The following is a 14715-nucleotide window of genomic DNA, read 5'->3' as shown; positions in this document are numbered from 1 at the left end:
ATCAGTTATTAAGCTGATTTCTGTTCTTTCAGGCGGATATGGCAGATCTTACAAATACGCACGATTGCCTTTTTTCTTTAAGTAAATTACCCATGAATGAGAATGTATTAAGTCAGAGTCACAGGGGTATTTTAAATGGTACGAGTCACGGATAACGCAATAGTGTACTAATGTATTGCACGTGTACTAATCCAACATACAGAACAGTTATCCACAATTGAATAGTTATAGAAAACCGAGGAAGTACCATAGTTGTGCATAATCTGTCTGTGCTCATTGGAAATATCACTTTTGCGCTTTAATTGGATTCTAAAATAGAGAAGATTGGGATTTATTTTCTAATAATAATGATCAGGATAATGACGTCATGTTTATTAGCAGTCAGCAAGATCTCCTTAGCCTCTAAGCCATTGCCTGCTGTCAACCTAAGAGAGACATCAGATGGTGTGTGATCTGCTGGCTGGGACTCCCATGGTAAAACTGGGCGTATGATGTCTATGATCTACTGTCAGCTGCAGCAAGATACGAGGGGCCTTTGATTCTACCCTTTTGTCTCTTTGACGATGCGAATCTAAAAGGAAAATAACAGCAAACATGGGGGAAGTTAACAAGCAAGCGGTCGAGCAATACTTGGAGAACAACCCACAGTTTGCCAAGGAATATTTTGACAAGAAGCTCAAGCCAGAAACAATAGGAGCGTTGTTTAACGATAGAAAAGTAGAAGTGAAAGATGGGGCGTCTTTCAAGGACCTATGCAAGTTGGAGGAGTCTGACATAGTGTTTGAGATGATGGTTGAGATGCAAGATACCAACGACATCGACAAGCAGATGCACAAGGTAGTGCAGAGGATTGTAACTCTAGTCAATGCGGACAGAGGTAGCATGTTCATAATGAGGTCGAGGAATGGCATCCCCGAGCTGGCCACAAGACTTTTTGATGTGACCCGAAACTCTGAACTGCAAGCCAATCTTGTTGCTCCAGAGAGCGAAATAGTATTCCCGTACGATATTGGGCTGGTAGGATGGACCGCGCACACCAGGAAGGTGCAGAATATTGCTGATGTTAAAAAGGTAGGTTTGATTGAACTACTAAAGCCAACACAATGAACTGCATTTAAAAATGGGTATTAATATTAATCCTTGCATTTGATTTAGTGCCTTTTTTGCGGAGAGGACGTCTCAAGCGCTTTAAAGAATTTACTGTAATGTGTAGTGACTGTGTATTTATCGACCAACACAGCAGGCAATTTTGTGTTTAGCAATGTACTACAAAAATTATGAAGTAAATGATCAATTTTATCCCGGGCAATTGAATTTTCATTCAATTTATATCTTCACTTAAGTAGCATCACATAAATAATCTTTCTTGCCTACTCTTTTATGTGCAGTGGATTTGTTTATTATTTGTAATTTATTTGTAAAGCTAGAAAATCTCATTTTGTGTTGTGAGAGAATTCACCGGAATATTTCTCTGCACAGCTTTCACCACATATGCTGCCTTTCTGCTAAATAGCAAAACCAGCCCAGAAATGACTGCAAGTCTTATTACATTAGATTGCTGTTATCCAGTGAAACCAATTTGTCAGCTTTCAATTAAACTGCTTCAAATCCGAATCCGTTACCGGTATTGTGAAAACAAATTGGAAATTCATCATGTGGATATGCACTGCTGCAACATTTTTGCATCATTTTTCTTTCTTAAAGTGTAATGATGTATGCAGAGCGTGGTTGCATAATCGAACATGAGAATAATACAGTGATAGGCAATATCCAGTTGATCAAACAGGTCTTTTTATTTTGCTTAGATTCAAAGAGGTGTCATGGGTTACTAAGAAAAACACTGCAGCTTTTGACTTGCAACTGCTTATTGCCAAATCAAGACAATGGTGGATAATCCTTCTAAATGTATAATGCTTATTAGGAGGAAAAGATCAAGAAGGATCAAGATGAGTATTTTCAGGACGTGTCGTCAGCTGGCGATCTATATTCCTTACATAGTCAAAATGCACGAGGGGCTGGTTCTGGATTGTGACATCAAAGATATCATTGAACTTTACCTAATAGCACAGATGGCTTGCCACTGCATCCCAATTCAGCCACTTTATCCAAGATCATCTAGGGAACTTCCATTCATAATATATCTAGAAATTCCATTTGTAATATTTGCCCCAAAATACCTCTCATGGATGCAAACACGGAATCACGTGATTATCACCAGATAAGCTTTGTCAAAGCAAATTACCTTCAGCACAAAGCTACTGTCCCTAATCAATCTACAAAGTAAATCTTCCAATGTTGGCAGACACTGTTGGTTCTTACTCTTATAACTCTGTCTATGCGTATCTAGCACCAAGTTACTATGGATTTGAGCTAGAACTGATAAAGAAAATGTTATAATTACTACTAGGGAGACCGCTCTTAGATTTCTTCAATGTAATATAATCTCCAATATTCTTGAAAAAATGACCTGCAGTGCAATTTGGAGCCTATAATGTTATAATGTAACTTTGTCGTTCTGTCTTAGGATAGCCATTTTTCTGACTTTGTTGATAAACAGACTGCTTACACAACCTCCAACATTCTTGCTGCTCCAATTTTGCTGGGGAAAGAAGTATTAGCAGTCTTTATGTTAGTCAACAAGATTGACGAACCTCACTTCTCCAAACTGGACCAAGAGGTAAATGTAGTGAACCCACATATTCGTGAATAAATTTAAAACATTGCAAATCCATTGAATGTACTGTTTCCCCATAATTCATTTAATTCTTTTATATCCTCAGGTGTTTGCCAAATACCTTAATTTTGCATCTTTAGGATTGAAATACTCTCATTTGAATTATCTCTACAATGTTGAATCCCGACGGACCCAGGTAATGTTTAATTTTATATTAAAAAAATCCCCAATATCTTCAAACATTTTGATATCAATATATACGTCTTCATGAGGCTGACAGTAGTAAATATCATAATATGTACTATAAAAATTAACTACCATCGGCAAGGCACATTTTATAATAATAATAATCCTTGCATTTGATATAGCGCTTTTCACGTCGGGAGGACGTCCCAAAGCGCTTCACAGAACACACTGTAAAGTGAATTGACTGTATATTTGCGGGCGAACGCGGCAGCCAATTGCGCACAGCAATGTCCCACAAACAGTCGTAGATTGAAAATGACCAATTTATTATTGTTTTTTTTTTTTTTTTGGAGGGATTATTATTAGGCTCTGTGTGGAGTAAGGAAACTTGCCCAAGGTTTCGCCCTCTGCCTGGAATTGAACTCAGGTCTCTCGCTTGCAAAGCGAGTGCTCTAACCACTGAGCTACAGGACTCCAAAGCTTATACTGGAATTCAGAGGATAAGTTTTGGATTATAAATTTATGTATAATATACTGGTGTTATTTTATAATAAAATATGATTTACACTTATATAGCGTCTTTTATGTCAGGAGGATTTCCAAAGTGCTTAAAATCTTGGCTCAGTAGCACTGTTGCGTCTGAATCTGAGTGTAATGGGTTCAAGCCTCACATTGATATTTCAGAACTGAAGAGTTCTTATTACTAACAAGAAATCTGTAGATAAAAGAAAATCTGATAATATTAATTTAAGCAGACTTTTCCTGCTTCCTCCATTTCTTACAACTACCTCCATGCCAACAGCATGAGCCTAAAATCAATCAGAAAACCCTTACAGCATATTTCAGCGATTGTCTTAACCATAACTATCTAAAATGCAATTAAAATAGTTTTAGCAAAAAATAAATTTCTTTCCATGATGATGGCTTGTTTTAGAGATACAATCAATGATTTCTAATTTTAATTTTGATCAGTAGTTTCTTTTTAATTCGTCTTTGGTTAATTTACTTTTGCTTCCCATGAACAGGTCCTATTGTGGTCTGCTAACAAGGTGTTTGAGGAGCTTACAGATATTGAGCGTCAGTTCCACAAAGCTTTGTATACAGTTCGAATTTATTTAAATGTGGAAAGATATTCAGTTGCTCTGCTGGACATGACCAAACAAAAGGTAACCATATTTCTAAAGTTAATGTTGCATCCCTCTTTCTTATGGTTATTAATTCAGAACCACCATAATATGCTTTGCTTAATTAAATAAAAGAAATCAGAATTAAACATGTTGTGCTTTTTAGGAGTTCTTTGATGAATGGCCAATTCTGATGGGTGAGGCAGAACCTTACAAAGGTCCAAAAACTCCAGATGGCAGAGTAAGTGGTTTTTGAATTATTGTTAATTTCAGGAGTTCATGATAAATCTTTAAGATTAATCATAGGATGATGGCACTTAAATTCACTCTTACTCTACAGGAAATCATCTTTTACAAGATCATTGATTATTTATTGGTCGGGAAAGAAGAAATTAAAGTCATCCCGTAAGTACCAATAGCTCCTCCAAAACAAGTAAGACAAGGTTTATTAGATGGCACACTGACAATTAATGTGCTTTGCTTCCATTTTGTGTTTGAAGATCGCCTCCTGCAGATCATTGGTCCCTTGTGAGCGGGCTGCCGACTTATGTTGCCGAAAATGGATTTGTAAGTAAAGAACTCAATGAAAATGTCCAGCTTAGTTGCTATTTGTTGGAGTGGTTAGCTATGACATACTATATATAAACATACACACACATACATATATTTATTCATACCATAATAAATAATACCTGCAATTAATTTTGTAAAATAGATCTGTATTATTCTGCTGAAGAAAAAAAAACATTATATGTAACAGAAAGTGAAACATGGGGTAGGAAAATGGAATATTACAGATAAGGTGTGAATGTGTTAGTCAATGTACAGGTAAGTGGTTGAATAATACTGAAGAGGAATAGAAGTTTCTGCTTCAGAAGCTTGCATTGAACTTAGGTGGGCAAAGATAATAATTAAAGGAATAAATCAAAATAAGGATACAAATAGTTATTATGTTCTTCAAAAGAACACAAGAGCATCTCCACAAGAGCATGCACTGCTGTCTAATCCTGCTCACTCTCAATTTATATATTATTACTATATATGTATAACTTATGTTTGTGGCAGATCTGCAACATGATGAATGCTGTGGCTGATGACTACTTTACATTTCAAGTAAGTACAAAAATAAATGTGTTCTCTGTACCTAAATCAATTAAACCAAGTTTCAAATGCTGCATGCACCAAAACTCGGAGTTATTGGCACACACTCATTAACAGCAATACCATTCACCGTGCAGTTCGACAGTTTGTCAAAGAACTTGACAGAGTAGGATATAACATGTAAAAGCTAACCATTTTATACAAGTGAGTCTGGGATGTGAATCTGGGATGAGAAGAAGACCAAACTAAGAGAATACCTAGGCCTTCATAAAAATAAAAGACATATCTAATTTAGTCTGAGATTGTAAAATTAGAGATCTGCCAAAAATTAAACAACCCTCAAGCAAGACTAGAAATTAGAAGAGAATTGCTTCTCCACAGAATGGTATTTTTTTGCCAGCAAGGGTCTGATACATGTGGAAATCCGTGCCATGTTTAACAGTATCCACCCAGATGTGAATGCCATGTACACATGGAAATTTCTCTGTGTCTCGAATGGAATGGGAAGAATCCCTGCTCCCAGCTGATGAATCAGGCTAATTTGTCTGTCATCAGCAGTGCCCTGGAGTACTGCAAACCCACCTGTCTCAGGAACTGGACTACCGAGAGAGAGGGTTGACTCGATTCCAACATTCAATTGCCAAGCATATCAACTTGGAATCAGCTCAGCTGCACGGAGACCCTACTTACCTCTCCATCCCGTGCTCCCTCTCCTCCCACAAAGAGGATTGTCCACAGAATTGGGTGTGAAGAATAGATGTCCATTAAACATTATTCACTTGAAAGGAATTATATCAATATCTGGTTAAGAACAGGATAGAAAGTTATAACTGTAAGTATGAACATACATAATCTAAAACACTACACATCACCACAACTCAATCTTATTTGTGCCTTGATGATTCCATGAGTATAATGTTACCAGTTATGGCTGGCTGTTGTATGTTGTAATATTACTATTGTATTCTTGAATCACTACTTATTTTACCTATTTTACTTTCCAAAGGTTATGTAAAATTACAATGAAGATGCAAATAGGTCATATGTTGTTATTATCACATCAGAGTTTGCTAAGCACTTACGCTATTATTAATCCACCAATTGAAATTAGCTTCTGAACACAAGAGATTTTCATTGTATTTATTATATATCTCATGGCTTTCTTTGAAAGAAAGGGCCAGTGGATGAAACAGGCTGGGTAATAAAAAATGTCCTGTCATTGCCAATTGTAAACAAGAAAGAAGAAATAGTGGGAATAGCTACATTTTACAACAGAAAAGATGGAAAGCCCTTTGATGAACATGATGAACAGATCATTGAAGTAAGTACTAAAGAATACATTTTTCACACCATTTATCAAGGCAGGGTCACTTTCAGACCTCAATTGTCAATTATATTTTAAGAACACGTGAATTTGGGTGGCGAACAAAGCAATACTACAAAGGTTGGGGAGAGATACATGCTGACAAGTAAAGTTACAACCTTGGCAATATATGCGAAAGAATGCAGAACATCAGGAGTTAGCAAGATACAGTATTTGGCTTTTTGGCATTCCTGATAGTCTAATCCATTAAATTGAAATTCAAGTACAATCTTATTTTCCTCTAAGTGTGCACAATGACTTATTAACATTATTGAGGCCTCATTAATGGAGCATTTATGCACTTTGTTTCACACTGAATTCCACAGGGAGTATATAAAGCTAGCTCTGAGTTGACCCTGATACTTTGAACCTATTAACTTATTATTTAACCACACAATGTTACTGAAATACAAAGATCTATCAGTAAGACACAGCTAATAGTCCACCATTGATCTTATTAGCTTTACTGAATTAAAGTGTTGCTTGCTTCAGGGTCTCACACAATTCCTAGGATGGTCAGTTCTGAACACGGATGCATATGACAAAATGAACAAATTAGAAAACAGGAGAGACATTGCTGCTGAAATGCTAATGTACCATTCAAAATGCAGTAACAAAGAACTTCAGACTATTCTGGTGAGTGCAAAGGAAAAGACTATTTGCATTAACTATTACTTAAGAATAACGTGAATAACATTGTTAATAATTTTGTGAATCCCATGTTTTAATAGAAAACAAAGGAAAAAATAAATAAGGAAATTGAAGACTGTGAACAAAATGAAATGATTAAGATCTTGGTAAGTTATATTTGCATCTGTTATACAAAACTAGTTGTTTGATACTAAATTATTATTTGTAATATTTACCTCATTTAAGTGTTAACTACAACTTAAATTTTGCTCACAGAAAGAAGAATTACCTGATCCAAAAGTTGTTGATCTGTATGAATTCCACTTCAGTGACATTCCTGTTTCAGAATTTGACCTGATCAAGTGTGGGATTAAGTGTTTCTTTGAAATTAATGCAGTTCAAAAGTTCAAAGTACCACCTGAAGTGAGTCTTTTCGGTTTATTCACTTGCAGTATTGTGATTATGTTTAATTACTTGTAAAACTGGATTATTACAATTCTTATAATTTGTATATTCCAATACCCTGAAGTAACAGGGTATTGGAATATACCATCCTGGGCTTTGAATTTGCCTCTGTTCATGTTCCTGAACTGTATGAAATTTGCATACAAAATTGTACAATAAATTGCTCTGATGGTTCTTTGGGCAACGTGGAGTGAGAAATATAAATCATACTGCCAGAAGCAATATTGCTTTGCATCCAGCAGTATAAATAACAACAACTTGCATTCACATAGCGCCTTTCACGAGGGGTAGCATCCTGGAGCGTTTATAATAACTACAGATAATAACATAACTGATCCACAGTATGTTTTGTTTTCATAAAAATAATATCAGAAATGGTAATAGGGCAACAATGTATATTTTCTTGCATTTGTTTTCATTATTTCACTCTTAGGGACCTGAGAAAAACAAGGCTGAAAATGATAGTGGTCCAATGCTGGAGAAACATTTTGCCTTGATAAAGGCAAAAATTCTAAAGCCTTGATAAAAGTAGGAAAGACACAGTAATAATTAGAATAATCTATAGATTATCTTAAAGGATACCCTATAGCCCCAAGTGTGATACCATATTTGTAGAAGTAGAATTGAGTATGTAACATAGGAATGATTAAGTCCATAGGTCTACATTACAGTATGTATTTTATTTTTTGTACCACTTAATATCTTAAATGGGAATTGTTTTCTGACAGGTATTGACTCGATGGATGTACACTATTAGAAAAGGCTATCGTGATATTACCTATCACAACTGGCGGCATGGGTTCAATGTGGGACAAACTATGTTTACACTACTGATGGTAAGATACACCATTTAAAGAGGAACAAACAAAACTGTTAACAAAGAGCAACCGTTTTATTCATTGTTCAATCACTTTGTTCATGTGAATTTCTGTTGTATCCTTAGTCGTTCAAATTTTATAATCTATTTATGTAGACAGGTAAAATAAAGAAGTACTACACTGATCTGGAAGCGTTTGCCATGGTTGCCGCAGCTTTCTGCCACGATATTGATCACAGGGGAACCAACAATTTATATCAGATGAAGTAGGTGGAATTTAACAATGTGATAACAGCACCTTATCACATTGTTGAGAGATCTCAAAGTTCTTCACAGGATACACTGTAAAATGGATTAACTGTATATTTTGTGGGCAAAACGGGGCAGCCAGTTTACATACAGCAATATCCCACAGACAACCATGGAGCGAGTGACCAATTTTATTTCGGGGTTTTGTTTGTGAGGACACTGGGAGAAACTCCTTTCTCTTTTCGAATAATGCCATGGGATCTTTAACATCCACCTGAAAAGGCGGACGGAACCCTAGTTTAACCTTTCATCTAAAGGGTGGCACCTCTGCCAATGTAACACAATCCCAGCACTGAATTGGAGTGTCAGACTATGTGATTCTGAATCTCGAAGTGGGTTTGAACCCACAGCCTTATGACTTTGATGTGAGAGTGCTACCACTACATCAGGCATAGGCTGATTTGTTGAGAATTGGATAGAATTTAAGTTACGCTTCACAAATATGAGATTGCAATTTACTGTTTACAGTTTAGACAAAATCTGAAAGTTATATTTAAATGATACTTAACCACAGATCAGCAGCACCTCTTGCAAAGCTGCATGGCTCCTCCATTATGGAAAGGCATCACCTTGAATACAGCAAAACCCTGCTTCAGGATGAGGTCAGTGAGTTATTCATATCTGAATATGTTTGATCGATAGTTTAGTGCAATAATATTAAAAATATGAATTTATGGTTTTAGAATGGACATATTAATTTCACAGTGTTTCCTTCTTTTTCTTCTCTCGGATTACCAGAGTATAAACATCTTTCAGAATCTGAACAAGCGCCAGTTTGAAACAGTCATGCACTTAATGGAAGTTGCTATAATAGCGACAGACTTGGCCTTGTATTTCAAGTGAGTGCTCTACTTGTGCTACCTTTTCTCACTTAGCTGAAGTGGAGCAATCTATTCTTAAAATAGTTTCAAGATTAAATTCACAAAAATGTTCTAATGTTTTATGTTTTACACACACACATATAAATATATATATACATACATTGATCCTCATCTGTATTAATTTGTTTTGCTTGTGTGTTGATCCTATTATACCTAAATCTTTAACGTGGCATTATAACATTGACCACAAAAAGTTATTTCTGCTCGGCTGAAAAAATAACTGAAAATATTTTGATATCAGATTTAGGCCATGCATATTTTTAATCCCAACAATATATAGATGGAATATGCCACTAGTTTTTCATTAGGCTGATGGGTGAAAGAATGCATTACAGCAGAGTGTTGTTTCAAAAAGGAAAAGTTGTAGCAAACAAATCACTACTATTAATGATAAGTGTGAAATACATACTTATATGAGTCAAAAAGTCAATTACCTGAACCTTGTGTCCGCTTCATACAAACATACTGCATAAAATTCAGAGGACTAGACAGTATTTAATATCATTTGCTCCTTCAAATGTTTCACAGAAAAAGGACAATGTTTAAAAAAATTGTTGATCATATAGAACAAACACAAAATGAAGAGGAAGCCATAAAGTATATTTCTTGTGATCCAACCAAGAAAGAAATTGTCATGTAAGTGTTTTTCTTATTTTTCTTCTAACATTTGTATTTTCTGACACACTGAATTCTGAATTTATTGACATATTGTACCCCTATGATTTTGAACAGGGCAATGATGATGACAGGGTGTGACTTGTCTGCTATTACCAAGCCTTGGGAAGTTCAAAGCAAGGTATGTTTGCTACTGTAATTGATAAGCAGGGCTTCTGATATTTGATTTTAACCAATAAACACATTAAAACACCCTTGATTTTAAGATTGATCTTAACTCCGGCATAAACCGGCACCACGACAACAACAATTCATATAGTGCCCTTCAAGCGTAGTAACATCCCGGGGCGCTCATGAGACAACACTTGCACTGAGCAATAGTAAAGACAAAATTATGAGGTTAATGTATAAAACCATTTATTGTAATATAGAGATTCTTTTTGAGAGTTTCAGAAAATGAAAATGTGCTTTATCTTGTTTAATTGGCTTCCATCAGCAAATAACACTTTAATTGCTGTTTGCTAGTGTGCAATGTGCACTATCCACCACTTTCTGTTTTTAATGAGTAGCATGTCTGTACTGCTCAAAATCTTATCCGACACCCCCTATTGATAACCAACCAGTAACTTTTACCAATGCACTTTTTCAGTATTTGTAATTAAAATAAATTCACTTGACTTTTTCGTTTGCTCCTTTTATTGATATTGTGCTTTAATTCCAGGTTGCACTTATGGTAGCGAATGAATTCTGGGAGCAGGGTGATTTGGAGAGGACAGTTTTAGAACAACAGCCTATTGTAAGATGTTTTAACTGAATGCTAATGATTAGTTATGTGGTTAGTCGACTTGGATCAACTATTGAATAATTATAATACCCTAAATCCTTCAATGAGAAAACATATCTACAAAACACTTTATTATGTAGAATAATACATTGTGTGATATTTTTGTCCTACAAATGGCAAACATGAAAAATTTTCTAAAAGCAGAAAATATGCCTCTACTTCATGAAAAACAATAATGAAACCCTGATGGAGTCAATGAGCGTATTAGTGAAAAAAAACACTTTCCAGATGTTGTCAGTTTGAGGCACCAATGAATAAAGGTCACTTTGTAGTTTAGCAAGTTTAACTTTTCCAGGCAGGCGTTGCTTGAGTTTTCCCATTCACACCTCTGACAGACATACAAACTGTTTCAAAGTCTCTGCTTTTAACTGCATTCAATGCCAAAGTCATTGCCTTTGAAATTCTTAAAGTATAGCTTCAAAGGTACATTCCTCTGTTTCATTGGTACACAAGATTGATGAGGATGGTTTCCTAGACAAACATATAGACTTCTGCAGATTATACAATGGTAAACAGAATGCATATTTTTACAAAATATAAAGGAAGGTGCCATTTACAGTATGACTAGCCACTTTTACACCAGCCACTCCATTAAACAGGTTAGATGTTAACAACTGCACAAAACCCCATCTGAAAAAACACATCTGAGCAGTAACTTAAAAACAGCCGGTTCTTAGAACAGCTACTGTGTTATTTCATGTTATTCACATTCAGTTTTTTTAATCAAAGAATCACAGTTTTTGATCAAAGAATCATTTTGTATTTCTTCCATATTTTACAAAGGGAACCTCAGCTGCCTTTTTTCATTTTCTATATTTTTAGCTATAGGTGAGAATCCAATCTGTGAAAAAACCTCAGTTGGGAAATATACATTGCATTATATTTCAGCATCAATGCCAGTAATACTGATATAGAATCACAGTACTTTTCAGAACTTAAATGTATGGTACCATACATACTGCCTTTCACATTAACAAATTCAAACCAGTTAAAAAAAACTTGTAGTAATGAGATCCTTTTGTTTTAAACAGCCCATGATGGACCGAAACAAAGCAGCTGAACTCCCCAAACTACAATGTGGCTTCATCGACTTTGTGTGTACCTTTGTATATAAAGTAGGTACAAATGTTGTTGATTTTATAATTAGACTATTTCATATTCAACTTATTCATTCAAATATGCTCATATTCAATGAATGTCCTTCGGATGAGATGTTAAGCCAAGGTCCCAACTGCCTGTTCAGGTCGACGTTTTTAAAGATCCCAAGGCACATTTCGAAAAGGTAAGGGAGTTTCTCCTAGTGTTGTGGCCAATACCCCAAATAAAATTGGTCAATCATTCCATGGCTGTCTGTGGGACGTAGCTGTGTGAAAATTGGCTGCCACACTTGGCCCACAAAGTACAGTATTAACACAGTATGTACAGTAGACAAAGTACATACTTAACAGTATATCCTGTGAAACGAGTGCTTTGAGACGTCTCGATGTGATGAGGCTCTATCCCAAATGCAAGTATTATTATTAATAATAATGCCTAACATTTATTACGTGATTAAATGACACAAGTTCACCACACTTTTGTCTTGTGCAGGAATTTTCAAGATTCCACAAAGAAATAACACCAATGTTAGATGGTCTCCTAAATAACAGGGTACACTGGAAATCACTAGCTGATGAATATGAAGAAAAAATGAAGGCGATTGAAGAAAAGAAGAAACAGGAAGAGGAGGCAGCCACAAAGGGTTACGATGCTATTCAATTTCCAATTTTGTTCCTTAAAACTATTAGCTCATTTAGTTTACAGTTGAATTAACTTATTCAATTTTCTTTCAATACTCTTTACTTCAACAAGAATAGCAAGTTGTTACCACATGTTTTCTTAGAATTAGTTCTAAGTTTTTATATTTCCAAGACTAACATTTCAATCTCTTTGCCTCTCATAGCAGCAAATGGAGAAGTAGGAGTTCGAGGAAATGGGGACGAAGGAGGAAAATCCAAAACATGTGCAATAGTTTAAAAGCTTGGAAATACGCTTGCGTCTCAGGGAAACAGCAAACTGTTCATCTACAGTAAGAGCCAATCACAGCTTCATTGAATCACCAGTTCAAATTCAACGACCCTTCTGATAGTACTCTGGTGAATAAACCAGAACAAAAAAGTTATCCATTTGGAGAATCATGCCATCAATTATCTTGCATTTCCTTTCTCTCACTGACATCACAAAATAAATCCTACCCATCAGACATATTGGTCTTGGAAGCCGATTCATTGAAGTAAAATAATGGGTAATTGTTTTAGTGTTATGAAAATTAAAATTGAACATATTTAGAAATGATACATGATTGAATACTTCATGAATAGAAAAGTTACAAGTTGTGTAGATTCTGCCATCTATTGTACATATTAACTTAGCAAATTAACATTTATTGTTGCTATTATTTTGAATTACATTAAATGTAATTAACTTTATTTCCTTGTCTACATATACTTGGGGGGATTTTTCCAAATAAATTGCTGGAAGAATGCAATTTGAAAATCTTCACTGTTGTAATTGAACAAACCGTTTCATTGTCTGTGTAACTGACTACGGGTCTAATTTGTGATATTTGCAAATTGGATTCATTCCATTTCTTGCAATTTCCAGTTTACTAAATTACGAAACAGCGAATTTCAAACCACCAAACTCTGAATAAAATCCATTGAGAAAATCAGAGTGCCATTAAGTAGGCAGTTTGCTTGCTGGCCTTTTATCAAACCCTCATGATTCACAATTTGCCTGTTGCAAATTTTGGAAATAGCAAGTAGCAATTAATGGAACAAATCTGGTTTGCAAATATCATGAATGAGACTCCGATTAGACAAATAGCACGTTTAAGATGCATGTTAGTGTATCAATTGTAGTAAATAGTATTTCAAGCACTGTAATGTTTGTTTTATAGCTATTAGTAGCATTTTTTCTGTCTGTGTGTTAACTTTTGAAATGCCTGACTCCACTGTAGCATTTAAAGGGACTGTGCACTCTCAAGAGAACATCACACAAATAAATACACCACAGAATTAAGTATTTGACCAGTGACAGAATGTTAATGATTTTTCTTTTGCTTTTGCATCATTAACACACAATGATTAGATTGATCCCTTCTATTTAATGTTGTGAAATTAAGTAAAATATAAAATTATTGATAGTTTCAATATTTTTNAAAAATATTGCAAGGAATTTGTGATCTTGATTTAAGATGAGTAATAAGTCTACACATAACCCAAATCTTATCATTTTGCAATATTGCTATTTACCACTTTCAAATGCTTATCCATACAGAGTGAGGCAGGAGTCTATAATACAAATTGAGTTGTAATTGAAAACCTAAATATAACTGAGATATAACAACTGTGACAAAATGATATATTATATTCCAAAAATCTACGGAAAAATCAGTTGTAGCATATTACTGTATTTTTGTTTGGCAAGATTTTTGTAGTTTCTCTACAGACTTATCAATTGTTTGCTCCCAATTTAAAAAATACAGTATACTATGATATTACTAAATACCTTCCTCTATTTGTTTTAGTGAGAACTATTTTCTTGAAAGACATGATGGAACTATCATTTGTTTTGGTCTTTTCAATTGAACAATAAGAGATTTAAAATTATCAGAGAAATAAGAGCTCTCAAATTTTATCTTCTACTATCTACTTTCTATTTTTGT

General features: G+C 34.9%; 1 protein-coding gene across 1 annotated transcript; it reads left to right on the top strand.

Moving 5' to 3' along the window:
• Positions 1-594: 594 nt before the first annotated feature.
• On the top strand, positions 595-13025 carry pde6c (phosphodiesterase 6C, cGMP-specific, cone, alpha prime). Its single transcript, XM_042336850.1, has 22 exons — positions 595-1071; positions 2525-2677; positions 2781-2870; positions 3886-4026; positions 4151-4225; positions 4325-4389; positions 4485-4551; positions 5050-5097; positions 6257-6406; positions 6941-7084; positions 7180-7245; positions 7355-7501; positions 8272-8379; positions 8517-8626; positions 9184-9271; positions 9408-9508; positions 10079-10186; positions 10283-10346; positions 10887-10961; positions 12041-12124; positions 12600-12750; positions 12973-13025. Exons 1-22 carry the CDS (start codon positions 595-597, stop codon positions 13023-13025), a joined length of 2565 nt encoding a protein of 854 aa, XP_042192784.1.
• Positions 13026-14715: the final 1690 nt, after the last annotated feature.

This window comes from Callorhinchus milii, unplaced genomic scaffold, assembly GCF_018977255.1.
Source record: "Callorhinchus milii isolate IMCB2004 unplaced genomic scaffold, IMCB_Cmil_1.0 Scaffold7, whole genome shotgun sequence".
NCBI classification, from domain to species: domain Eukaryota; kingdom Metazoa; phylum Chordata; class Chondrichthyes; order Chimaeriformes; family Callorhinchidae; genus Callorhinchus; species Callorhinchus milii.
The sequence above is the reverse complement of the archived record's forward strand: the minus strand, read 5'-3'. Positions and strand labels throughout refer to the sequence as shown.